General features: G+C 46.2%; 1 protein-coding gene across 2 annotated transcripts in view; it reads right to left on the bottom strand.

The window, feature by feature from the left end:
* Positions 1-1,325: 1,325 nt before the first annotated feature.
* sned1 (sushi, nidogen and EGF-like domains 1) overlaps positions 1,326-26,056 on the bottom strand; it is a 138,530-nt gene continuing 113,799 nt past the window's right edge. For both annotated transcript variants that reach the window (XM_064936189.1, XM_064936190.1), the window contains 8 exons: positions 12,935-13,213; positions 12,412-12,553; positions 11,324-11,400; positions 11,065-11,157; positions 10,778-10,894; positions 6,796-6,883; positions 2,785-2,864; positions 1,326-2,690 (listed from right to left, as the gene is read on the bottom strand). In XM_064936189.1, coding sequence (XP_064792261.1) covers positions 2,665-2,690; positions 2,785-2,864; positions 6,796-6,883; positions 10,778-10,894; positions 11,065-11,157; positions 11,324-11,400; positions 12,412-12,553; positions 12,935-13,213 — 902 coding nt within the window. In that variant the 3' untranslated portion in view covers positions 1,326-2,664. The remainder of the gene's footprint in view (positions 2,691-2,784; positions 2,865-6,795; positions 6,884-10,777; positions 10,895-11,064; positions 11,158-11,323; positions 11,401-12,411; positions 12,554-12,934; positions 13,214-26,056) is intronic.

The following is a 26,056-nucleotide window of genomic DNA, read 5'->3' as shown; positions in this document are numbered from 1 at the left end:
AATCACTTTCAAATCGGGGACTTTTATTCTGAAGGTGAACCACAAATTGCACTATTGTAGTTAATCGTTATTGTGGCTAGAGTCACACAGTTCGTTCTACCTTCCCTTTGCAATCTCAGATTTCATTGGAAAGAGGAGGGGCCTGGGGAAGGAGGCAAAGAAGGGTGCGTGTGTGCCTATACCATAGAGAATAATAGAGGACTCTAGCGGCCAAAAAGCCACTTAGCATGGGCAGCGCCATTGAGGGCTTCCACCATTTTAATGTAGTCGATTTGGTGGGACTTCCAACTTCACTGGTTGATCCCTCCTGGTGTCCCATATAACAGTGTTGATTTCGTCACTCGCCCCAACCCTGGACTTGAACCAGGAACCCTCTGAACACATTAACAACTGCCTCCCACAAAGTGTCGTTACCTATCGCTCCACAAAAGCCACAGTCCTTGCAGAGCAAAGGAAACAACTACTTCAAGGTCACAGAGAGAGTGACGCCAAAGATAGAAACAGTACTAGTTGCATGCTGCTAACTCGCTAGCCATTTTCACTGGTTGAAACCCAGTTGAAGTGATGTCCAACCGGGTCATTAGGAGGAATGAGCCAATCGTGAATATGTCCTACTTCAAAATGGAGGTAGCCTCAACGGCGCTGCTCGTGCTGTCACGTACTCTATAATGGCACAGATACAAAGATGAGTCCTCTATCTATCTCTATGGCCTATTCATCAGCAGTGTGTGCACAATGATGACAAGATGCATGGTCTGGGAAGCACACCTGTCTTCAAATTTCGCAGGGGGGGGAAAACCTGAATGGAAGCTTTCGAGCATGCAGAGGAGATGAATGGTAATTTACAACGTCTACTTTGCAAAAGGAGACATAAACCAAGTTATATTGAACAGCATAATGGGCTCTCATATAACAAACAGCATAAGGGGTTCTCATATAACAAACAACGAGCAATACTGAACAGCATAACGTGTGCTAACTACATTACAGGTGTGTGGTTAAGATGTTGTTTGGCCTAAACAGATCTGTTTTAGCCTGTTTCCTTAATTCAAAAAAAGACCCATTTTGCTTAATTAGACTATAACTTAAATAAAATCAGAGACTATCGTAAAATATGATCACATTGATACAATATAGACGCCTCGTGGTGGGTTACTATGCAATGCATGCAGAGAACTCATATGCAATCTCCAAATAGACGGCCTACACTTTCCAATTATCGAGTCTACTTTGTTTCACATAAAAACATCTGTAAGTTTTAGACATTCATGCACAATGAAATTGTACATACAGATTTAAATAAAAACATGCCACAAAATTACATATTTTTTTTAAACTTTTTATTATTAATATTAAAATATTAACCTAGAAAACAGCCTATAAACACTATTTACATGATAGATAGCAGTGACGTTGGTTTTAGAGTCTAGAACCATAAAAACAGACACTCATTTTCCAGTAGTGATTGTTGTTGTTTTGGCCGCTGAGGGAAAACGGTTGAATCTTTGGGGGGGGGGGCATTGTAAGACCATGGTATTTTAGATAGCGTTTGCTTGTGATAAAACAGACAGGCCTACTATACACATTTTCCTGAGCTGAGAGACTAAACCGATAACATGGAAGTGATGAGGTATGTATCATGTTTTGATTTTACACTGGTCTGGACTGTTTCTCGTACATTTTGTTATTGATGAGCAGCCAATTCTCATCGTTCCAGTTGGTGGCTTGATAGTCTTTACTCAAGCTGGGGCTACAACAGGCCAATCTCTGAACAACATGTGTCATCCTACAACAGGGGTCATCCTACAACAGGGGTCATCCTACAACAGGGGTCATCCTACAACAGGGGTCATCCTACAGGCCAATCTCTGGGCAACATGGTTCATCCTACAACAGGGGTCCTCCTACAACAGGGGTCCTCCTACAACAGGGGTCATCCTACAACAGGGGTCATCCTACAACAGGGGTCATCCTACAACAGCGGTCATCTAAGTGTGTTTTATTTCTCATGTTTTTATTTTCTTATTTTAACTCCACATCATTGAGGAAAAAGCTTGTATGTCAGTCAGCATTTTACTGTGAGGTCTATCTACACCTGTTGGTTAAGGACTGGTCAGTCAGCATTTCACTGTGAGGTCTACACCTGTTGGTTAAGGGCTGGTCAGTCAGCATTTCACTGTAGGGTCTATATACACCTGTTGATTAAGGGCTGGTCAGTCAGCATTTCACTGTGAGGTCTATCTACACCTGTTGGTTAAGGGCTGGTCAGTCAGCATTTCACAGTGAGGTTTATCTACACCTGTTGGTTAAGGGCTGGTCAGTCAGCATATCACTGTGAGGTTTATCTACACCTGTTGGTTAAGGGCTGGTCAGTCAGCATTTCACTGTAGGGTCTATCTACACCTGTTGGTTAAGGGCTGGTCAGTCAGCATTTCACTGTGAGGTCTATCTACACCTGTTGGTTAAGGGCTGGTCAGTCAGCATTTCACAGTGAGGTCTATCTACACCTGTTGGTTAAGGGCTGGTCAGTCAGCATTTCACTGTAGGGTCTATATACACCTGTTGGTTAAGGGCTGGTCAGTCAGCATTTCACTGTAGGGTCTATCTACACCTGTTGTATGGGAGGCATGTGACAAATACAATTTGACATGTATCACAGAACCATTATGATTGGCTGTTGGTTCTTCTGTCTGTTGAAACAAGAGAAAACAAGCGGATTGTTATTATATTTGAATGACTTTCTTCAGTACAGTAATATCCTCTATTCACGTTGGTGTAACTCACTGGGACTTTTCTTGGGCAGCGGTGGTTCACAGATCTCTCGATAACAAACATCCTGCTGCACTTTAAACGTCCTTTTGTACCTGGGGAGCACAAATCAAATCAACTTGTATTAATCACATGCACTGAACACAACAGGTGTAGTAGACCTTACAGTGAAATGCTGAATACAACAGGTGTAGTAGACCTTACAGTGAAATGCTGAATACAACAGGTGTAGTAGATCTTACAGTGAAATGCTGAATACAACAGGTGTAGTAGACCTTACAGTGAAATGCTGAATACGACAGGTGTAGTAGACCTTACAGTGAAATTCTGAATACGACAGGTGTAGTAGACCTTACAGTGAACTGCTGAATACAACAGGTGTAGTAGACCTTACAGTGAACTGCTGAATACAACAGGTGTAGTAGACCTTACAGTGAAATGCTGAGTACAACAGGTGTAGTAGACCTTACATTGAACTGCTGAATACAACAGGTGTAGTAGACCTTACAGTGAAATGCTGAATACAACAGGTGTAGTAGACCTTACATTGAACTGCTGAATACAACAGGTGTAGTAGACCTGACAGTGAAATGCTGAATACAACAGGTGTAGGAAGACCTCACAGTGAAATGCTGAATACAACAGGTATAGTAGACCTTACAGTGAAATGCTGAAATCAACAGGTGTAGTAGACCTCACAGTGAACTGCTGAATACAACAGGTGTAGTAGATCTTACAGTGAACTGCTGAATACAACAGGTGTAGGTAGGCCTTACAGTGAACTGCTAAATACAACAGGTGTAGTAGACTTTACAGTGAAATGCTGAATACAACAGGTGTAGACCTTACAGTGAAATGTTGAATACAACAGGTGTATTAGACCTTACAGTGAACTGCTGAATACAACAGGTGTAGTATACCTCACAGTGAAATGCTTACTTACATGCCCTTTAAACAAAAATGCAGTTTTCAGAACCCCCCCCCCCAAAAAAGGTAAGAATAACAAATATAATAACAAAAAAAGAGGAGCAGTAAATAACAATAGCTGGGCTATATACAGGGTATTACGGTACAGAGTCAATGTGGAGGCTATATACAGGGTGTTATGGTACAGAGTCGATGTGGAGGCTATATACAGGGTATTACGGTACAGAGTCAACATGGAGGCTATATACGGGGAATTACGGTACAAAGTCAATGTGGAGGCTATATACAGGGTGTACTGGTACAGAGTCAATGTGGAGGCTATATACAGGGTATTACGGTACAGAGTCATTATGGAGGCTATATACAGGGTATTACGGTACAGAGTCAATGTGGAGGCGATATACAGGGTATTACGGTACAGAGTCAATGTGGAGGCTATATACAGGGTATTACGGTACAGAGTCAACATGGAGGCTATATACAGGGTATTACGGTACAGAGTCAATGTGGAGGCTATATACAGGGTATTACGGTACAGAGTCAATGTGGAGGCTATATACAGGGTATTACGGTACAGAGTCAATGTTTAGGCTATATACAGGTTATTACGGTACAGAGTCAATGTGGAGGCTATATACAGGGGGGTACCGGTACAGAGTCAATGTGGAGGCTATATACAGGGGGGTACCGGTACAGAGTCAATGTGGAGGCTATATACATGGGGTACCAGTACAGAGTCAATGTGGAGGCTATATACAGGGGGTACCAGTACAGAGTCAATGTGGAGGCTATATACAGGGGGTACCAGTACAGAGTCAATGTGGAGGCTATATACAGGGGGGTACCGGTACAGAGTCAATGTTGCTTGGGCACCGGTGCCGAGGTAATATGTACATGTAGTTAGAGTTATTAAAGTAACTATGCGTAGATATTAACAGAGAGTAGCAGCAGTGTAGAAGTTGGTGGTGGGGGGAGGGGCGGCAATTCAAACAGTCCTTGTAGCCATTTGATCAGCTGTTCAGGAGTCTTATGACTTGGGGGTAGAAGCTGTTTAGAAGCCTCTTGGACCTCGACTTGGCGCTCCGGTACTACTTGCCGTGCAGTAGCAGAGAGAACCGTCTATGACTAGAGTGGATGGAGTTTTTGACAATTTTTAGGGCATTCCTCTGACAAATCCTGGTATAGAGGTCCTGGATGGCAGGAAGCTTGTCCCCAGAGTGATGTATTGAGCCGTATGCACAAACCTTTGTAGCACCTTGCGGTCGGAGGCCGATCAGTTGCGATACCAGGCAGTGATGGAACCCGTCAAGATGCTCTCGATGGTGCAGCTGAAAAACCTTTTGAGGATCTGAGGACCCATCTTTTCAGTCTCCTGAGGGGGAATAGGTTTTAAAGTTGCCTCTTCACGACGATTGGACCATGTTAGTTTGTTGGTGATGTGGACGCCAAGGAACTTGAAGCTCTCAACCTGTTCCACTACAGCCCTGTGGATGAGAATGGGGGCATGCTCAGGGTCCTCCTTTTCCTGTAGTCCACAATCATCTACTTTATCTTGATTATGTTGAGGGAGAGGTTGTTATCCTGGCACCACACGGTCAGATCTCTGATCTCCTCCCTATAGGCTGTCTCGTCGTTGTCGGTGATCAGGCCTACCACTGTTGTGTCATCGGCAAGCTTAATGATGGTGTTGGAGTCGTGCCTGGCCGTGCAGTCATGGGTGAACAGGGAGTACAGGAGGGGGCTGAGCACGCACCCCTGAGGGGCCCCAGTGTTGAGGATCAGTGTGGTGGATGTGTTGTTACCTACCCTTACCACCTGGGGGCGGCCCATCAGGAAGTCCAGGATCCAGTTGCAGAGGAAGGTGTTTAGTCCCAGGGTCCTTAGCTTAGTGATGAGCTTTGAGGGCACTATGCTGTTGAACACTGAGCTGTAGTCAATGAACAGCATTCTCACATAGGTGTTCCTTTTGTCCAGGTGGGAAAGGGCAGTGTGAAGTGATATAGAGATTGCATCATTTGTGGATCTGTTTGTGCAGTATGCAAATTGGAGTGGGTGTAGGGTTTCTGGGATAATGGTGTTGATATGAGCCATGACCAGCCTTTTAAAGCATTTCTTGGCTACAGTCGTGAGTGCTATGGGTCGCTAGTCATTTAGGCAGGTTACCTTAGTGTTCTTTGGCACAGGGACTACGGTGGTCTGCTTGAAACATGGTATTACAGACTCGGACAGGGAGAGATTGAAAATGTCAGTGAAGACCCTTGCCAGTTGGTCAGCGCATGCTCGCAGTACACATCCTGGTAATCCGTCTGGTCCAGCGGCCTTGTGAATGTTGACCTGTCTTACTCACATCGGCAGCAGAGAAAGTGATCGCACAGTCTTCCGGAACAGCTGGTGCTCTCATGCATGTTTCAGTGTTATTTGCCTCAAAGCGAGCATAGAAGTAGTTTAGCTTGTCTGGTAGGCTCTTGTCACTGGGCAGCTCTCGGCTGTGCTTCCCTTTATAGTCTGTAATGGTTTCCAAGCCCTGCCACATCCGACGAGTGTCAGAGCCGGTATAGTACGTTTCGGTCTTAGTCCTGTATTGATGCTTTGCCTATTTGATGGTTCGTTGGATGGCGTAGCGGGATTTCTTATAAGCTTCCGGGTTAGAGTCCCACTCCTTGAAAGTGGCAGCTCTTGACTTTAGCTCAGTGCGGATGTTGCCTGTATTCTATGGCTTCTGGATGGGGTATGTACGTACGGTCACTGTGGGGACGTCATCGATGCACTTATTGATGAAGCCAATGACTGATGTGGTGTACTCCTAAATGTTTGACACTCACAGGTAACACTACTACTACTACTGCTACTACTTCTGCTGCTGCTACTACTGCTGCTACTACCGCTTCTACTACTACTCATGCTACTACTACTATGACTGATGATGCTATTACTACTACTACTACTACTACAACTACTGCTACTAGTCTAGTACTACTGATACTACTATTACACAGTCTATACTATATGTATCTGTAAAGGCTTCAGTATACCGAGATTGAGGGTGACATCAATCCTGACAGGTACAAACATCACTGTTGTCCTCTGTTTGACACTCACAGGTAATGGCAGACTTCACCCACCCAGACGGGCATGCTCTTTGTTTCAGAGTAGAGGCGGGTACACGGGTGGGGCAATCGTTGGCAGACTGCAGTCGGGGCAAAGACAAAGATAAACAGAGAGAAAGGTATTAAAACACGGAGAATCTTTGGACCAGAGGAAGCAACAGTTACAAGGCTGTTAAATGTGAGATGAGGGACTGAGGAGAGAGGGCGGAGGAAGGGGGAGAGGAAGGTATGGAAGGAGGAAGAGAGGAAGAAGGGAGGCAGAGAGGAAGGTATTGAACAGAGCAATACTCAATCATTAGGCATCAACGCCAAAGGAACTGGATAATATTAAGACATGCTATAGATGGAAGGAAAGTAGTGTGGAAACCCACCATAAAAACAATTAGGCAACAACCAATTCAATCCCTTTTAGACAACTTCCTGGACAAAACGTTCCACTGTAATATTGAAGGTGTAAACTTGTCAGTAAAAAACTTAACAGTATATTTGACCTCTCAGCTTCCCTATCAAAAAAACGTTTCACACAGATAACCGAAGAAAATTAACAACAATGACAAATGGTTTGATGAAGAATGCAAAAACCTAAGAAAGAAATTGAGAAACCTATCCAACCAAAAACATTGAGACCCAGAAAACCTGAGCATACGCCTTCACTATGGTGAATCACTAAAACAATACAGAAATACACTATGGAAAAAGAAGGAACAGCACATCAGAAATCAGCTCAATGTAACTGAAGAATCCATAGAATCTAACCACTTCTGGGAAAATTGGAAAACACTAAACAAACAACAACACGAAGAGTTATCTATCAAAACAGTGATGTGTGGATGACCCACTTCTCTAATACTTTTGGCCCTATAACAAAGAGCAAAAAACATATACATGATCAAATACAAAACTTTGAATCAACTATTAAAGACTACCAGAACCCACTGGATTCTCCAATTACATTGAATGAACTACAGGACAAAATACAAACCCTTCAAACCAAAAAGGCCTGTGGGGTTGATAATATCCTCAATGAAATTATAAAATATACAGACCACAAATTCCAATTGGCAATACTTAAACTCTTTAACATCATCCTCAGCTCTGGCATCTTCCCCAATATTTGGAACCAAGGACTGATCACCCCAAATTTGACCCCAATTACCAACAGCAACCTTGGGAAAATCCTCTGCGTCATCATTAACAGCAGACTAGTTTATTTCCTCAGTGAAAACAATGTACTGAGCAAATGTCAAATTACCGTATGACAGACCACGTAGTCACCCTGCACACCCTAATTGACACACAAACAAACCAAAACAAAGGCAAAGTCTTTGTTGACTTCAAAAAAAGCTTTTGACTCCATTTGGCATGAGAGTCTGCTATACAAATGATGGGAAAGTGGTGTTGGGGGAAAAACACAGATTCTGCACAGATTCTGCACAGATTCTGCCAGACCTGGGCCCTGACAGTAAATGGGGTGAGACAGGGATGCAGCTTAAGCCCCACCCTCTTCAACATATATATATATATATCAGAAAAGAGACATTCTACAACCACCTAAAAGGAAGCGATTCCCAAACCTTCCATAACAAAGCCATAACCTACAGAGAGATGAACCTGGAGAAGAGTACCCTAAGCAAGCTGGTCCTGGGGCTCTGTTCACAAACAGACCACATAGAGCCCCAGGACAGTAACACAATTAGACCCAACCAAATCATGAGAAAACAAAAATATAATTACTTGACACATTGGAAAGAATTAACAAAAAAACTAGAATACTGTTTGGCCCTAAACAGAGTACACAATGGCAGAATACTTGAACACTGTGACTGACCCAAACTTAAGGAAAGCTTTGACTATGTACAGACTCAGTGAACAAAGACTTGCTACTGGCTCTCAGGAGTAGACAGGCTATGTGCAGACTCAGTGGGCATAGCCTTGCTATTGAGAAAGGCAGTTGTAGGCAGACATGGCTCTCAAGAGAAGACGGGCTATGTGCTCACTGCCCACAAAATGAAGTGGAAACTGAGCTGCACTTCCTAACCTCCTGCCCAACGTATGACCATATTAGAGACACATATTTCCCTCAGATTATACAGATCCACAAAGAATTCAAAAACAAACCCGATTTTGATAAACTCCCATATCTACTGGGTGAAATTCCAGTGTGACATCACAGCAGCAAGATTAGTGACCTGTTGCCACAAGAAAAAGGCAACCAGTGAAGAACAAACACCATTGTAAATACAACCCATATTTATGCTTATTTATTGCCCCTTGTGTACTTTAACTATTTGTACATTGTTACAACACTGTATATATAATATGGCATTTGTAATGTCTTTATTGTTTTGAAACTTCTGTATGTGTAATGTTTACTGTTCATTTTTATTGTTTATTTCACTTTTGTTTATTATCTACTTCACTTGATTTGGCAATGTTAACACATGCTTCCCATGCCAATAAAGCCTCTTGAATTGAATTGAATTGAGAGAGGACAGAGAGATATAGGACAGAAAGATCGGGAGGAAGAGAGCACAGAGTGACAGGAAGGGAGAGAGAGAGAATAGAGCGATAGGGGGGAGAGAGAGAGATAAGGAGGGAGTGAGAGAGAGAGAGTGAGGACAGAAATAAAGGGTTTTTGTCTGAGAGGAGAGAAATAAGGAGGGAGGGGGGGAGGACAGAGAGATAGGGAGGGCGGTAGGGAGAGACAGGACAGAGAGATAGGTAGGGAGAGACAGGACACAGAGATAGGTAGGGAGAGACAGGACACAGAGATAGGTAGGGAGAGACAGGACAGAGAGATAGGGAGGGAGAGACAGGACACAGAGATAGGTAGGGAGAGACAGGACAGAGAGATAGGTAGGGAGAGACAGGACAGAGAGATAGGGAGGGAGAGACAGGACAGAGAGATAGGTAGGGAGAGACAGGACAGAGAGATAGGGAGGGAGAGACAGGACAGAGATAGGTAGGGAGAGACAGGACAGAGATAGGTAGGGAGAGACAGGACACAGAGATAGGTAGGGAGAGACAGGACAGAGAGATAGGTAGGGAGAGACAGGACAGAGAGTTAGGGAGGGAGAGACAGGACACAGAGATAGGTAGGGAGAGACAGGACAGAGAGATAGGTAGGGAGAGACAGGACAGAGAGATAGGTAGGGAGAGACAGGACAGAGAGATAGGTAGGGAGAGACAGGACAGAGAGATAGGTAGGGAGAGACAGGACAGAGAGATAGGTAGGGAGAGACAGGACAGAGAGATAGGTAGGGAGAGACAGGACACAGAGATAGGTAGGGAGAGACAGGACACAGAGATAGGTAGGGAGAGACAGGACAGAGAGATAGGTAGGGAGAGACAGGACACAGAGATAGGGAGGGAGAGACAGGACAGAGAGATAGGGAGGGAGAGACAGGACACAGAGATAGGTAGGGAGAGACAGGACACAGAGATAGGTAGGGAGAGACAGGACAGAGAGATAGGTAGGGAGAGACAGGACAGAGAGATAGGTAGGGAGAGACAGGACAGAGAGATAGGTAGGGAGAGACAGGACAGAGAGATAGGTAGGGAGAGACAGGACAGAGAGATAGGTAGGGAGAGACAGGACAGAGAGATAGGGAGGGCAGTAGGGAGAGACAGGACAGAGAGATAGGGAGGGCAGTAGGGAGAGACAGGACAGAGAGATAGGGAGGGCAGTAGGGAGAGACAGGACAGAGAGATAGGGAGGGCAGTAGGGAGAGACAGGACAGAGTGGGAGGGAGAGACAGGACAGAGAGAAAGGGTTTTTGTCTGAGAGGAGAGAAATAAGGAGGGAGGGGGGGGGGGACAGAGAGGAAGGGAGGGAGGGAGAGGGAGGAATTTGGCACTCCTCTCTGGTGATTGATGGTTTTAGGAAAGGAATGAGTCTGACTGAGGGTGTTTGGGGCAGGAAATGCATTGAAGAGAAAGTGGTGGGGAGGAGAGGGAGAAAGACATAAACTTACACAGCTCACACTGCCTGCCCTTGAACCCAGCTGCGCAATTGCAGATGTATGAGTCGCTCCCCTTCTCACACGTACCCCCGTTCAGGCAGGGCAGGCTCTGGCAGTCCCGGGACGACTCTGAAACACAGCATACTGTTGTCAGGACCCCAAGCAGAGAAAACCAGCAGCTCGGGTTTCACTAAGGCTGCACACGTCCCAAATGACACCCTCTTTATTGTCCACTACATTTGACCAGGACCCTACAGACAATTTCGGATTGATTCTCTGTCCTGCTGTAGAGAACCTACCAGGCCCCTCCTCTTCCTCCTTCCTCTCTAGTGCAAGGCCGATTTGCTTAGTTGTCTCCTCCATCTTCTGGAACTGAATAGGAAGCTCAGGCTCTGCAAGGCAAAAAAAAAGAAAAATGATGAACTGTTTCTAAGGAGGTATTGAGCGAGATATATTGACTCTACACAAAGTTCTTACTTGTGTCAGGGCACACCATCATCATCACTGTTAAAGAGGCTGTTTTGCATTATGATATATGGGGGTTATGATACTACTTACTGGTGCGGTGTCTGATGACCTTTCTGCTCGTGAACTTAGCTGTTATCCTCCCCCTTCCATCAATCAGCTCTGTGTATCTGGAAGAGAACAAACGTTGGCCGAAGCTTTTAGAGAGAGACAAGATTGACAGAGCCTGAGAGAACCAACCTTGTCTAGTTAGCATTAAATAGTCCGTTTACAACTTAGCAGTGGAAGAACAATTTCTACAATACGTGCCCAACACTGCGCTCTACTGTCTCATAGCCTTGATAACTTAACCACCTACCGCCAATCTCTCTCTCTCTCACTCACTCACTCACTCACTCACTCACTCACTCACTCACTCACTCACTCACTCACTCCACTCACTCACTCACTCACTCACCACCTCCTCACTCACCACCTCACTCACTCACTCACTCACTCACCACTCACTCACTCACTCCACCTCCTCCTCCTCCACTCACCTGGGCATCTCTTCAGAGAGCCCTCCCTCCCTCCCTCCCTCCCTCCCTCCCTCCCTCCCTCCCTCCCTCCCTCCCTCCCTCCCTCCCTCCCTCCCTCCCTCCCTCCCTCCTCTCACCTGGGCATCCCTCCCTCCCTCCCTCCCTCCCTCCCTCCCTCCCTCCCCCTCCCTCCCTCCCTCCCTCCCTCCCTCCCTCCCTCCCTCCCTCCCTCCCTCCCTCCCTCCCTCCCTCCCTCCTCTCACCTGGGCATCTCTACCTCCCTCCCTCCCTCCCTCCCTCCCTCCCTCCCTCCCTCCCTCCCTCCCTCCTCCCTCCCTCCTCTCACCTGGGCATCTCTCCCTCCCTCCCTCCCTCCCTCCCTCCCTCCCTCCCTCCCTCCCTCCCCTCCCCCTCCCTCCCTCCCTCCCTCCCTCCCTCCCTCCCTCCCTCCTCCTCTCACCTGGGCATCCCTCCCTCCCTCCCTCCCTCCCTCCCTCCCTCCCTCCCTCCCTCCCTCCCTCCCTCCCTCCCTCCCTCCCTCCCTCCCTCCCTCCCTCCCTCCTCCCTCCCTCCCTCCTCTCACCTGGGCATCTCTCCCTCCCTCCCTCCCTCCCTCCCTCCCTCCCTCCCTCCCTCCCTCCCTCCCTCCCTCCCTCCTCTCACCTGGGTATCTCTTCAGAGTGCTCTCTGTCTCCAGTCACCCCCAGGTCCTGAGGTTCAGACGGGGCTAGTGTATGACTCACAGGGGTTCCCCCAACCAACGGTCTCTCCCTCGTCCTCGCTCCCCATCGCTCCTCCATCGGTACTGGTCCAGGTAGAGTTAAAGTTAGTTGCATAGGAAGTGCTAAAGGAAAGCTTGTCAGACTGAAACAGACAAAACGATAGTCCTAGAATGGTAGAAGTCTCATTCTGGGCACTAAGCAGAAGTCCCCAGAGCATTACAATGTGACATTTTTATTTTTTTATTTTTTTGTTTTACCTAAACTGTCTGTTCAGGGGCAGAACAACAGATTTATACCTTGTCAGCTCGGGGGTTTGAACTTGCAACCTTCCGGTTACTAGTCCAACGCTCTAACCACTAGGTTACCCTGCCGCCCCAAAAACTCTAAATCTCAACACTAAATCTCAAGAGTTAGTGTATGTTAGAGCTGTAGTCTATAGAACGGTCTGGAAGCAGAGCACTCACATGTGGTGAAGGCCAGGTGTTGTGGTACACTGTGAATCTGTTCCTGTCCTGTGTTCCTAACAGCCACGAGGACGAGGTGGTAGTGTTGTCCTGGGGAAAGCTCTCTCAGGGTATATGTTCGCAGCTTCCCACTGGGTAGGAAGCGACTCCGGGTGCTCAGGCCTCGCGTCACATTGACCACGAAGCCGTCTGGCAGGTTTCTGGGATGGGGAACCCACGTCACCAGGGCAGAGTTGGAGGTCACATGGGACAGAGACAGGTTCTGAGGGGGGAGGGGTCCTAGAGGGAGGGAGGGAGGGGGGGCACAGAGAGGACAGTCTGTCTGTATACTGATAGAAACACTTGTGACTAGAGGTCCAACAGGCCCCAAAATTCTTAAATCTGGGTCCAAAATTCAGACTTTTGTCTCGGATCTGGAACGGGTCTGACATAATTGCCAAAGGTCTCTGGTATGTACAATTAAAACCGATTTACCAACTGGAGAGAGCGAGAGAGAAGCCTTGGCCTTTTTCATAGAAGTAAAAAGGAAAGGTCGAGGAGAAAGAGGACAGTGAAAGGAAGCCGACAAGGGGAACGTCCTCGAAGGACAAGTTTTAACATTGTAGTGGACAAAGATGAGAAGAACGTTGATGCGGCCAAATCGCTATTCAAGTTTGATGCATTTTTCTACCTTTTATTTATTTATTTTCGTATATTTATTATAAATTGTTTATTCATTATTATTATTTAATAATCTACAACCAGTTCTTTAAATAGCCAAAAGTGTTTTTTGTTTTCATTTTATTTAGACATTTTAATTTCCTTTTCGTGCCAGTTGATGCTGATCCTGACAGTTCAATACAATGGCACGACGTGACCGACTGACGGAGGTGCAACCTATGAATGTGATTTTTCCTGCAATTCGATGTTCCAAACATATTGCTCACCATTGTCTGCTGCAGAGGGACAAGAGAGAGAGAGAACCATGAGAACCAGGTTTTGATCAGTCGTAGAAATAAAAGTGCTGAAAATAAATTGGCTCACTATTTCAAAAGAAGATGGAGAACAAGCTATAAAGGAAAATGCTGGGTTTTGGTGTCAGCTACAGTCAACAAGCACAAAAATAATATTCCGATATGATGATCCTGATCGTGATCCTGAGAGTTGATCCTGACAGTTGATCGTGACAGTTGATCCTGACAGTTGATCCTGATCCTGACAGTTGATCCTGACAGTTGATCCTGACAGTTGATCGTGATCCTGACAGTTGATCCTGACAGTTGATCATGATCCTGACAGTTGATCCTGACAGTTGATCGTGATCCTGACAGTTGATCCTGACAGTTGATCATGATCCTGACAGTTGATCCTGACAGTTGATCCTGACAGTTGATCGTGATCCTGACAGTTGATCGTGACAGTTGATCCTGACAGTTGATCCTGATCCTGACAGTTGATCCTGACAGTTGATCCTGACAGTTGATCGTGATCCTGACAGTTGATCCTGACAGTTGATCATGATCCTGACAGTTGATCCTGACAGTTGATCGTGATCCTGACAGTTGATCCTGACAGTTGATCATGATCCTGACAGTTGATCCTGACAGTTGATCCTGACAGTTGATCGTGATCCTGACAGTTGATCGTGACAGTTGATCCTGACAGTTGATCCTGATCCTGACAGTTGATCCTGACAGTTGATCCTGACAGTTGATCCTGACAGTTGATCCTGATCCTGCCAGTTGATCCTGATCCTGACAGTTGATCCTGACAGTTGATCCTGATCCTGACAGTTGATCCTGACAGTTGATCCTGATCGTGACAGTTGATCCTGATCCTGACAGTTGCTCCTGATCCTGACAGTTGATCGTGATCCTGACAGTTGATTGTGATCCTGACAGTTGATCCTGACAGTTAATTCTGATCCTGACAGTTGATCGTGATCCTGACAGTTGATCGTGACAGTTGATCCTGATCCTGACAGTTGATCCTGATCCTGACAGTTGATCCTGACAGTTGATCCTGATCGTGACAGTTGATCCTGATCCTGACAGTTGATCTTGATCCTGACAGTTGATCGTGATCCTGACAGTTGATTGTGATCCTGACAGTTGATCCTGACAGTTGATTCTGATCCTGACAGTTGATCGTGATCCTGACAGTTGATCGTGACAGTTGATCCTGATCCTGACAGTTGATCCTGATCCTGACAGTTGATCCTGATCCTGACAGTTGATCCTGATCGTAACAGTTGATCCTGACAGTTGATACCTGATCGTGACAGTTGATCCTGCACTTGACAGTTGATCCTGATTCTGACAGTTGATCCTGACAGTTGATCCTGACAGTTGATTCTGATCCTGACAGTTGATCGTGATCCTGACAGTTGATCGTGACAGTTGATCCTGCACTTGACAGTTGATCCTGATTCTGACAGTTGATACTGACAGTTGATCCTGATCCTGACAGTTTATCCTGACAGTTGGTCCTGATCCTGACAGTTGATCCTGATCCTGACAGTTGATCCTGACAGTTGATCCTGATCCTGACAGTTGACCCTGACAGTTGATCCTGACAGTTGATCCTGATCGTGACAGTTGATCCTGACCCTGACAGTTGATCCTGATCCTGACAGTTAATCGTGATTCTGACAGTTGATTGTGATCCTGACAGTTGATCCTGACAGTTGATCCTGATCGTGACAGTTGATCCTGACAGTTGATCGTGATCCTGACAGTTGATCCTGACAGTTGATCCTGACAGTTGATCGTGATCGTGACAGTTGATCGTGACAGTTGATCCTGACAGTTGATCCTGATCCTGACAGTTGATCCTGACAGTTGATCCTGATCCTGACAGTTGATCCTGATCCTGACAGTTGATCCTGATCCTGACAGTTGATGCTGACAGTTGATCCTGCTCCTGCCAGTTGATCCTGATCCTGACAGTTGATCCTGACAGTTGATCCTGATCCTGACAGTTGATCCTGACAGTTGATCCTGACAGTTGATCCTGATCGTGACAGTTGATCGTGATCCTGACAGTTGCTCCTGATCCTGACAGTTGATCGTGATCCTGACAGTTGATTGTGATCCTGACTGTTGATCCTGACAGTTAATTCTGATCCTGACAGTTGATCGTGACAGTTGATCCTGCTCCTGACAGTTGATCCTGATCCTGACAGTTGATCTTGATCCTGACAGTTGATCTTGATCCTGAGAGTTGATCGTGATCCTGACAGTTGATTGTGATCCTGACAGTTGATCCTGACAGTTGATTCTGAGCCTGACAGTTGATCGTGATCCTGACAGTTGATCGTGACAGTTGATCGTGATCCTGACAGTTGATCCTGATCCTGACAGTTGATCCTGATCCTGACAGTTGATCCTGATCGTGACAGTTGATCCTGACAGTTGATCCTGATCCTGACAGTTGATCCTGATCGTGACAGTTGATCCTGACAGTTGATACCTGATCGTGACAGTTGATCCTGCACTTGACAGTTGATCCTGATTCTGACAGTTGATCCTGACAGTTGATCCTGATCCTGACAGTTGATCGTGATCTTGACAGTTGATTGTGATCCTGACAGTTGATCCTGACAGTTGATTCTGATCATGACAGTTGATCGTGATCCTGACAGTTGATCGTGACAGTTGATCCTGCACTTGACAGTTGATCCTGATTCTGACAGTTGATACTGACAGTTGATCCTGATCCTGACAGTTTATCCTGACAGTTGATCCTGACAGTTGATCCTGATCGTGACAGTTGATCCTGATCCTGACAGTTGATCCTGATCCTGACAGTTGATCCTGATTGTGACAGTTGATCCTGATCCTGACAGTTGATCCTGATCCTGACAGTTGATTGTGATCCTGACAGTTGATCCTGGCAGTTGATTCTGATCCTGACAGTTAATCGTGATCCTGACAGTTGATCGTGACAGTTGATCCTGATACTGACAGTTGATCATGATCCTGACAGTTCATCCTGATCCTGACAGTTGATCCTGATACTGACAGTTGATCCTGACAGTTGATCCGGATCCTGACAGTTGATTGTGATCCTGACAGTTGATCGTGTCAGTTGATCGTGATCCTGACAGTTGATCCTGACAGTTGATCCTGACAGTTGATCCTGATCGTGACACTTGATCCTGACAGTTGATCCTGCTCCTGACAGTTGATCCTGATCCTGACAGTTGATCCTGATCCTGACAGTTGATCCTGACAGTTGATCCTGATCCTGACAGTTGATCCTGACAGTTGATCCTGACAGTTGATCCCGATCGTGACAGTTGATCCTGATCCTGACAGTTGATCCTGATCCTGTCAGTTGATCCTGATCCTGACAGTTGATCCTGATCGTGACAGTTGATCCTGATCCTGTCAGTTGATCCTGACAGTTGATCCTGATCCTGACAGTTGATCCGGACAGTTGATCCTGATCCTGACAGTTGATCCTGACAGTTGATCCTGATCCTGTCAGTTGATCCTGACAGTTGATCCTGATCCTGACAGTTGATCCTGACAGTTGATCCTGATCCTGACAGTTGATCCTGATCCTGTCAGTTGATCCTGACAGTTGATCCTGATCCTGACAGTTGATCCGGACAGTTGATCCTGATCCTGACAGTTGATCCTGATCGTGACAGTTGATCCTGATCCTGACAGTTGATCCTGATCCTGACAGTTGATTGTGATTCTGATAGTTGATCCTGACAGTTGATCCTGATCCTGACAGTTGATTCTGACAGGTGATCCTGATCGTGACAGTTGATCCTGACAGTTGATCGTGATCCTGACAGTTGATCCTGACAGTTGATCCTGATCCTGATAGTTGATCGTGATCCTGAGAGTTATTCCTGACCGTTGATCCTGATCCTGACAGTTGATCCTGATCCTGACAGTTGATCCTGACAGTTGATCCTGATCCTGACAGTTGATTGTGCTCCTGAAAGTTGATCCTGATCCTGACAGTTGTTCCTGATCGTGACAGTTGATCCTGATCGTGACAGTTGATCCTGATCCTGACAGTTGATCCTGATCCTGACAGTTGATCCTGACAGTTGATCCTGATCCTGGCAGTTGATTGTGCTCCTGACAGTTGATCGTGACAGTTGATCCTGATCCTGACAGTTGATCGTGATCCTGACAGTTATTCCTGACAGTTGATCCTGATCCTGACAGTTGATTGTGACAGTTAATCCTGATCGTGACAGTTGATCCTGCACTTGACAGTTGATCCTGATTCTGACAGTTGATCCTGACAGTTGATCCTGATCGTGACAGTTGATCCTGACAGTTGATCCTGATCCTGACAGTTGATCCTGATCCTGACAGTTGATCCTGACAGTTGATCCTGATCCTGACAGTTGATCCTGACAGTTGATCCTGGTCCTGACAGTTGATCCTGACAGTTGATCCTGACAGTTGATCCTGATCCTGACAGTTGTTCCTGATCGTGACAGTTGATCCTGATCGTGACAGTTGATCCTGATCGTGACAGTTGATTCTGATCTTGACCGTTGATCCTGATCCTGTCTGTTGATCCTGACAGTTGATCCTGATCCTGACAGTTGATCCTGACAGTTGATCCTGATCGTGACAGTTGATCCTGACAGTTGATCCTGATCCTGACAGTTGATCCTGATCCTGACAGTTGTTCCTGATCGTGACAGTTGATCCTGATCGTGACAGTTGATCCTGATCGTGACAGTTGATTCTGATCTTGACCGTTGATCCTGATCCTGTCTGTTGATCCTGACAGTTGTTCCTGATCGTGACAGTTGATCCTGATCGTGACAGTTGATCCTGATCGTGACAGTTGATTCTGATCTTGACCGTTGATCCTGATCCTGACAGTTGATCGTGACAGTTGATCCTGATCCTGACAGTTTATCCTGATCCTGACAGTTGATCGTGACCCCAACAGTTGATCCTGATCGTGACAGTTGATCCTGATCGTGACAGTTGATTCTGATCTTGACAGTTGATCCTGATCTTGACAGTTAATCCTGATCCTGACAGTTGATCCTGATCCTGACAGTTGATCCTGACAGTTGATCCTGATCGTGACAGTTGATCCTGACAGTTGATCCTGATCCTGACAGTTAATCATGATCCTGACAGTTGATCGTGACAGTTGATCCTGATACTGACAGTTGATCCTGACAGTTGATCCGGATCCTGACAGTTGATTGTGATCCTGACAGTTGATCGTGACAGTTGATCCTGATCCTGACAGTTCATCCTGATCCTGACAGTTGATCCTGATACTGACAGTTGATCCTGACAGTTGATCCGGATCCTGACAGTTGATTGTGATCCTGACAGTTGATCGTGACAGTTGATCGTGATCCTGACAGTTGATCCTGACAGTTGATCCTGACAGTTGATCCTGATCGTGACAGTTGATCCTGACAGTTGATCCTGACAGTTGATCCCGATCGTGACAGTTGATCCTGATCCTGACAGTTGATCCTGATCCTGACAGTTGATCCTGACAGTTGATCCTGATCCTGACAGTTGATCCTGACAGTTGATCCTGATCCTGACAGTTGATCCTGACAGTTGATCCCGATCGTGACAGTTGATCCTGATCCTGACAGGTGATCCTGCTCCTGACAGTTGACCCTGATCCTGACAGTTGATCCTGATCCTGACAGTTGATCCTGACAGTTGATCCCGATCGTGACAGTTGATCCTGATCCTGACAGTTGATCCTGCTCCTGACAGTTGATCCTGATCCTGACAGTTGATCCTGATCCTGACAGTTGATCCTAACAGTTGATCCTGATCCTGACAGTTGATCCTGACAGTTGATCCTGACAGTTGATCCCGATCGTGACAGTTGATCCTGATCCTGACAGTTGATCCTGATCCTGTCAGTTGATCCTGATCCTGACAGTTGATCCTGATCGTGACACTTGATCCTGACAGTTGATCCTGATCCTGACAGTTGATCCTGATCCTGACAGTTGATTCTGACAGGTGATCCTGATCGTGACAGTTGATCCTGACAGTTGATCGTGATCCTGACCGTTGATCCTGACAGTTGATCCTGATCCTGATAGTTGATCGTGATCCTGAGAGTTATTCCTGACCGTTGATCCTGATCCTGACAGTTGATCCTGACAGTTGATCCTGATCCTGACAGTTGATTGTGCTCCTGACAGTTGATCCTGATCCTGACAGTTGTTCCTGATCGTGACAGTTGATCCTGATCGTGACAGTTGATCCTGATCCTGACAGTTGATCCTGACAGTTGATCCTGCTCCTGACAGTTGATCCTGATCCTGACAGTTGATCCTGATCCTGACAGTTGATCATGACAGTTGATCCTGATCCTGACAGTTGATCGTGATCCTGACAGTTATTCCTGACCGTTGATCCTGATCCTGACAGTTGATTGTGCTCCTGATAGTTGATCGTGACAGTTGATCCTGATCCTGACAGTTGATTGTGACAGTTAATCCTGATCGTGACAGTTGATCCTGCACTTGACAGTTGATCCTGATTATGACAGTTGATCCTGACAGTTGATCCTGATCCTTACAGTTTATCCTGACAGTTGATCGTGACAGTTTATCCTGATCGTGACAGTTGATCCTGATCCTGACAGTTGATCCTGATCCTGACAGTTGATCGTGACTCCAACAGTTGATCCTGATCGTGACAGTTGATCCTGATCGTGACAGTTGATTCTGATCTTGACAGTTGATCCTGATCTTGACAGTTGATCCTGATCTTGACAGTTAATCCTGATCCTGACAGTTGATCCTGATCCTGACAGTTGATCCTGACAGTTGATCCTGATCCTGACAGTTGATCCTGATCCTGACAGTTGTTCCTGATCGTGACAGTTGATCCTGATCGTGACAGTTGATCCTGATCGTGACAGTTGATCCTGATCGTGACAGTTGATCCTGATCCTGACAGTTGATCCTGATCGTGACAGTTGATCCTGACAGTTGATCGTGATCCTGACAGTTGATCCTGACAGTTGATCCTGACAGTTGATCGTGATCGTGACAGTTGATCGTGACAGTTGATCCTGACAGTTGATCCTGATCCTGACAGTTGATCCTGACAGTTGATCCTGATCCTGACAGTTGATCCTGATCCTGACAGTTGATCCTGATCCTGACAGTTGATGCTGACAGTTGATCCTGCTCCTGCCAGTTGATCCTGATCCTGACAGTTGATCCTGACAGTTGATCCTGATCCTGACAGTTGATCCTGACAGTTGATCCTGACAGTTGATCCTGATCGTGACAGTTGATCGTGATCCTGACAGTTGCTCCTGATCCTGACAGTTGATCGTGATCCTGACAGTTGATTGTGATCCTGACTGTTGATCCTGACAGTTAATTCTGATCCTGACAGTTGATCGTGACAGTTGATCCTGCTCCTGACAGTTGATCCTGATCCTGACAGTTGATCTTGATCCTGACAGTTGATCTTGATCCTGAGAGTTGATCGTGATCCTGACAGTTGATTGTGATCCTGACAGTTGATCCTGACAGTTGATTCTGAGCCTGACAGTTGATCGTGATCCTGACAGTTGATCGTGACAGTTGATCGTGATCCTGACAGTTGATCCTGATCCTGACAGTTGATCCTGATCCTGACAGTTGATCCTGATCGTGACAGTTGATCCTGACAGTTGATCCTGATCCTGACAGTTGATCCTGATCGTGACAGTTGATCCTGACAGTTGATACCTGATCGTGACAGTTGATCCTGCACTTGACAGTTGATCCTGATTCTGACAGTTGATCCTGACAGTTGATCCTGATCCTGACAGTTGATCGTGATCTTGACAGTTGATTGTGATCCTGACAGTTGATCCTGACAGTTGATTCTGATCATGACAGTTGATCGTGATCCTGACAGTTGATCGTGACAGTTGATCCTGCACTTGACAGTTGATCCTGATTCTGACAGTTGATACTGACAGTTGATCCTGATCCTGACAGTTTATCCTGACAGTTGATCCTGACAGTTGATCCTGATCGTGACAGTTGATCCTGATCCTGACAGTTGATCCTGATCCTGACAGTTGATCCTGATTGTGACAGTTGATCCTGATCCTGACAGTTGATCCTGATCCTGACAGTTGATTGTGATCCTGACAGTTGATCCTGGCAGTTGATTCTGATCCTGACAGTTAATCGTGATCCTGACAGTTGATCGTGACAGTTGATCCTGATACTGACAGTTGATCATGATCCTGACAGTTCATCCTGATCCTGACAGTTGATCCTGATACTGACAGTTGATCCTGACAGTTGATCCGGATCCTGACAGTTGATTGTGATCCTGACAGTTGATCGTGTCAGTTGATCGTGATCCTGACAGTTGATCCTGACAGTTGATCCTGACAGTTGATCCTGATCGTGACACTTGATCCTGACAGTTGATCCTGCTCCTGACAGTTGATCCTGATCCTGACAGTTGATCCTGATCCTGACAGTTGATCCTGACAGTTGATCCTGATCCTGACAGTTGATCCTGACAGTTGATCCTGACAGTTGATCCCGATCGTGACAGTTGATCCTGATCCTGACAGTTGATCCTGATCCTGTCAGTTGATCCTGATCCTGACAGTTGATCCTGATCGTGACAGTTGATCCTGATCCTGTCAGTTGATCCTGACAGTTGATCCTGATCCTGACAGTTGATCCGGACAGTTGATCCTGATCCTGACAGTTGATCCTGACAGTTGATCCTGATCCTGTCAGTTGATCCTGACAGTTGATCCTGATCCTGACAGTTGATCCTGACAGTTGATCCTGATCCTGACAGTTGATCCTGATCCTGTCAGTTGATCCTGACAGTTGATCCTGATCCTGACAGTTGATCCGGACAGTTGATCCTGATCCTGACAGTTGATCCTGATCGTGACAGTTGATCCTGATCCTGACAGTTGATCCTGATCCTGACAGTTGATTGTGATTCTGATAGTTGATCCTGACAGTTGATCCTGATCCTGACAGTTGATTCTGACAGGTGATCCTGATCGTGACAGTTGATCCTGACAGTTGATCGTGATCCTGACAGTTGATCCTGACAGTTGATCCTGATCCTGATAGTTGATCGTGATCCTGAGAGTTATTCCTGACCGTTGATCCTGATCCTGACAGTTGATCCTGATCCTGACAGTTGATCCTGACAGTTGATCCTGATCCTGACAGTTGATTGTGCTCCTGAAAGTTGATCCTGATCCTGACAGTTGTTCCTGATCGTGACAGTTGATCCTGATCGTGACAGTTGATCCTGATCCTGACAGTTGATCCTGATCCTGACAGTTGATCCTGACAGTTGATCCTGATCCTGGCAGTTGATTGTGCTCCTGACAGTTGATCGTGACAGTTGATCCTGATCCTGACAGTTGATCGTGATCCTGACAGTTATTCCTGACAGTTGATCCTGATCCTGACAGTTGATTGTGACAGTTAATCCTGATCGTGACAGTTGATCCTGCACTTGACAGTTGATCCTGATTCTGACAGTTGATCCTGACAGTTGATCCTGATCGTGACAGTTGATCCTGACAGTTGATCCTGATCCTGACAGTTGATCCTGATCCTGACAGTTGATCCTGACAGTTGATCCTGATCCTGACAGTTGATCCTGACAGTTGATCCTGGTCCTGACAGTTGATCCTGACAGTTGATCCTGACAGTTGATCCTGATCCTGACAGTTGTTCCTGATCGTGACAGTTGATCCTGATCGTGACAGTTGATCCTGATCGTGACAGTTGATTCTGATCTTGACCGTTGATCCTGATCCTGTCTGTTGATCCTGACAGTTGATCCTGATCCTGACAGTTGATCCTGACAGTTGATCCTGATCGTGACAGTTGATCCTGACAGTTGATCCTGATCCTGACAGTTGATCCTGATCCTGACAGTTGTTCCTGATCGTGACAGTTGATCCTGATCGTGACAGTTGATCCTGATCGTGACAGTTGATTCTGATCTTGACCGTTGATCCTGATCCTGTCTGTTGATCCTGACAGTTGTTCCTGATCGTGACAGTTGATCCTGATCGTGACAGTTGATCCTGATCGTGACAGTTGATTCTGATCTTGACCGTTGATCCTGATCCTGACAGTTGATCGTGACAGTTGATCCTGATCCTGACAGTTTATCCTGATCCTGACAGTTGATCGTGACCCCAACAGTTGATCCTGATCGTGACAGTTGATCCTGATCGTGACAGTTGATTCTGATCTTGACAGTTGATCCTGATCTTGACAGTTAATCCTGATCCTGACAGTTGATCCTGATCCTGACAGTTGATCCTGACAGTTGATCCTGATCGTGACAGTTGATCCTGACAGTTGATCCTGATCCTGACAGTTAATCATGATCCTGACAGTTGATCGTGACAGTTGATCCTGATACTGACAGTTGATCCTGACAGTTGATCCGGATCCTGACAGTTGATTGTGATCCTGACAGTTGATCGTGACAGTTGATCCTGATCCTGACAGTTCATCCTGATCCTGACAGTTGATCCTGATACTGACAGTTGATCCTGACAGTTGATCCGGATCCTGACAGTTGATTGTGATCCTGACAGTTGATCGTGACAGTTGATCGTGATCCTGACAGTTGATCCTGACAGTTGATCCTGACAGTTGATCCTGATCGTGACAGTTGATCCTGACAGTTGATCCTGACAGTTGATCCCGATCGTGACAGTTGATCCTGATCCTGACAGTTGATCCTGATCCTGACAGTTGATCCTGACAGTTGATCCTGATCCTGACAGTTGATCCTGACAGTTGATCCTGATCCTGACAGTTGATCCTGCTCCTGACAGTTGATCCTAACAGTTGATCCTGATCCTGACAGTTGATCCTGACAGTTGATCCTGACAGTTGATCCCGATCGTGACAGTTGATCCTGATCCTGACAGGTGATCCTGCTCCTGACAGTTGACCCTGATCCTGACAGTTGATCCTGATCCTGACAGTTGATCCTGACAGTTGATCCCGATCGTGACAGTTGATCCTGATCCTGACAGTTGATCCTGCTCCTGACAGTTGATCCTGATCCTGACAGTTGATCCTGATCCTGACAGTTGATCCTAACAGTTGATCCTGATCCTGACAGTTGATCCTGACAGTTGATCCTGACAGTTGATCCCGATCGTGACAGTTGATCCTGATCCTGACAGTTGATCCTGATCCTGTCAGTTGATCCTGATCCTGACAGTTGATCCTGATCGTGACACTTGATCCTGACAGTTGATCCTGATCCTGACAGTTGATCCTGATCCTGACAGTTGATTCTGACAGGTGATCCTGATCGTGACAGTTGATCCTGACAGTTGATCGTGATCCTGACCGTTGATCCTGACAGTTGATCCTGATCCTGATAGTTGATCGTGATCCTGAGAGTTATTCCTGACCGTTGATCCTGATCCTGACAGTTGATCCTGACAGTTGATCCTGATCCTGACAGTTGATTGTGCTCCTGACAGTTGATCCTGATCCTGACAGTTGTTCCTGATCGTGACAGTTGATCCTGATCGTGACAGTTGATCCTGATCCTGACAGTTGATCCTGACAGTTGATCCTGCTCCTGACAGTTGATCCTGATCCTGACAGTTGATCCTGATCCTGACAGTTGATCATGACAGTTGATCCTGATCCTGACAGTTGATCGTGATCCTGACAGTTATTCCTGACCGTTGATCCTGATCCTGACAGTTGATTGTGCTCCTGATAGTTGATCGTGACAGTTGATCCTGATCCTGACAGTTGATTGTGACAGTTAATCCTGATCGTGACAGTTGATCCTGCACTTGACAGTTGATCCTGATTCTGACAGTTGATCCTGACAGTTGATCCTGATCCTTACAGTTTATCCTGACAGTTGATCGTGACAGTTTATCCTGATCGTGACAGTTGATCCTGATCCTGACAGTTGATCCTGATCCTGACAGTTGATCGTGACTCCAACAGTTGATCCTGATCGTGACAGTTGATCCTGATCGTGACAGTTGATTCTGATCTTGACAGTTGATCCTGATCTTGACAGTTGATCCTGATCTTGACAGTTAATCCTGATCCTGACAGTTGATCCTGATCCTGACAGTTGATCCTGACAGTTGATCCTGATC

Source organism: Oncorhynchus masou, chromosome 24 (assembly GCF_036934945.1).
Source record: "Oncorhynchus masou masou isolate Uvic2021 chromosome 24, UVic_Omas_1.1, whole genome shotgun sequence".
Taxonomy (NCBI): Eukaryota; Metazoa; Chordata; class Actinopteri; order Salmoniformes; family Salmonidae; genus Oncorhynchus; species Oncorhynchus masou.
Note: the sequence above shows the minus strand (reverse complement) of the source record. Positions and strands in the feature narration are given on the sequence as shown.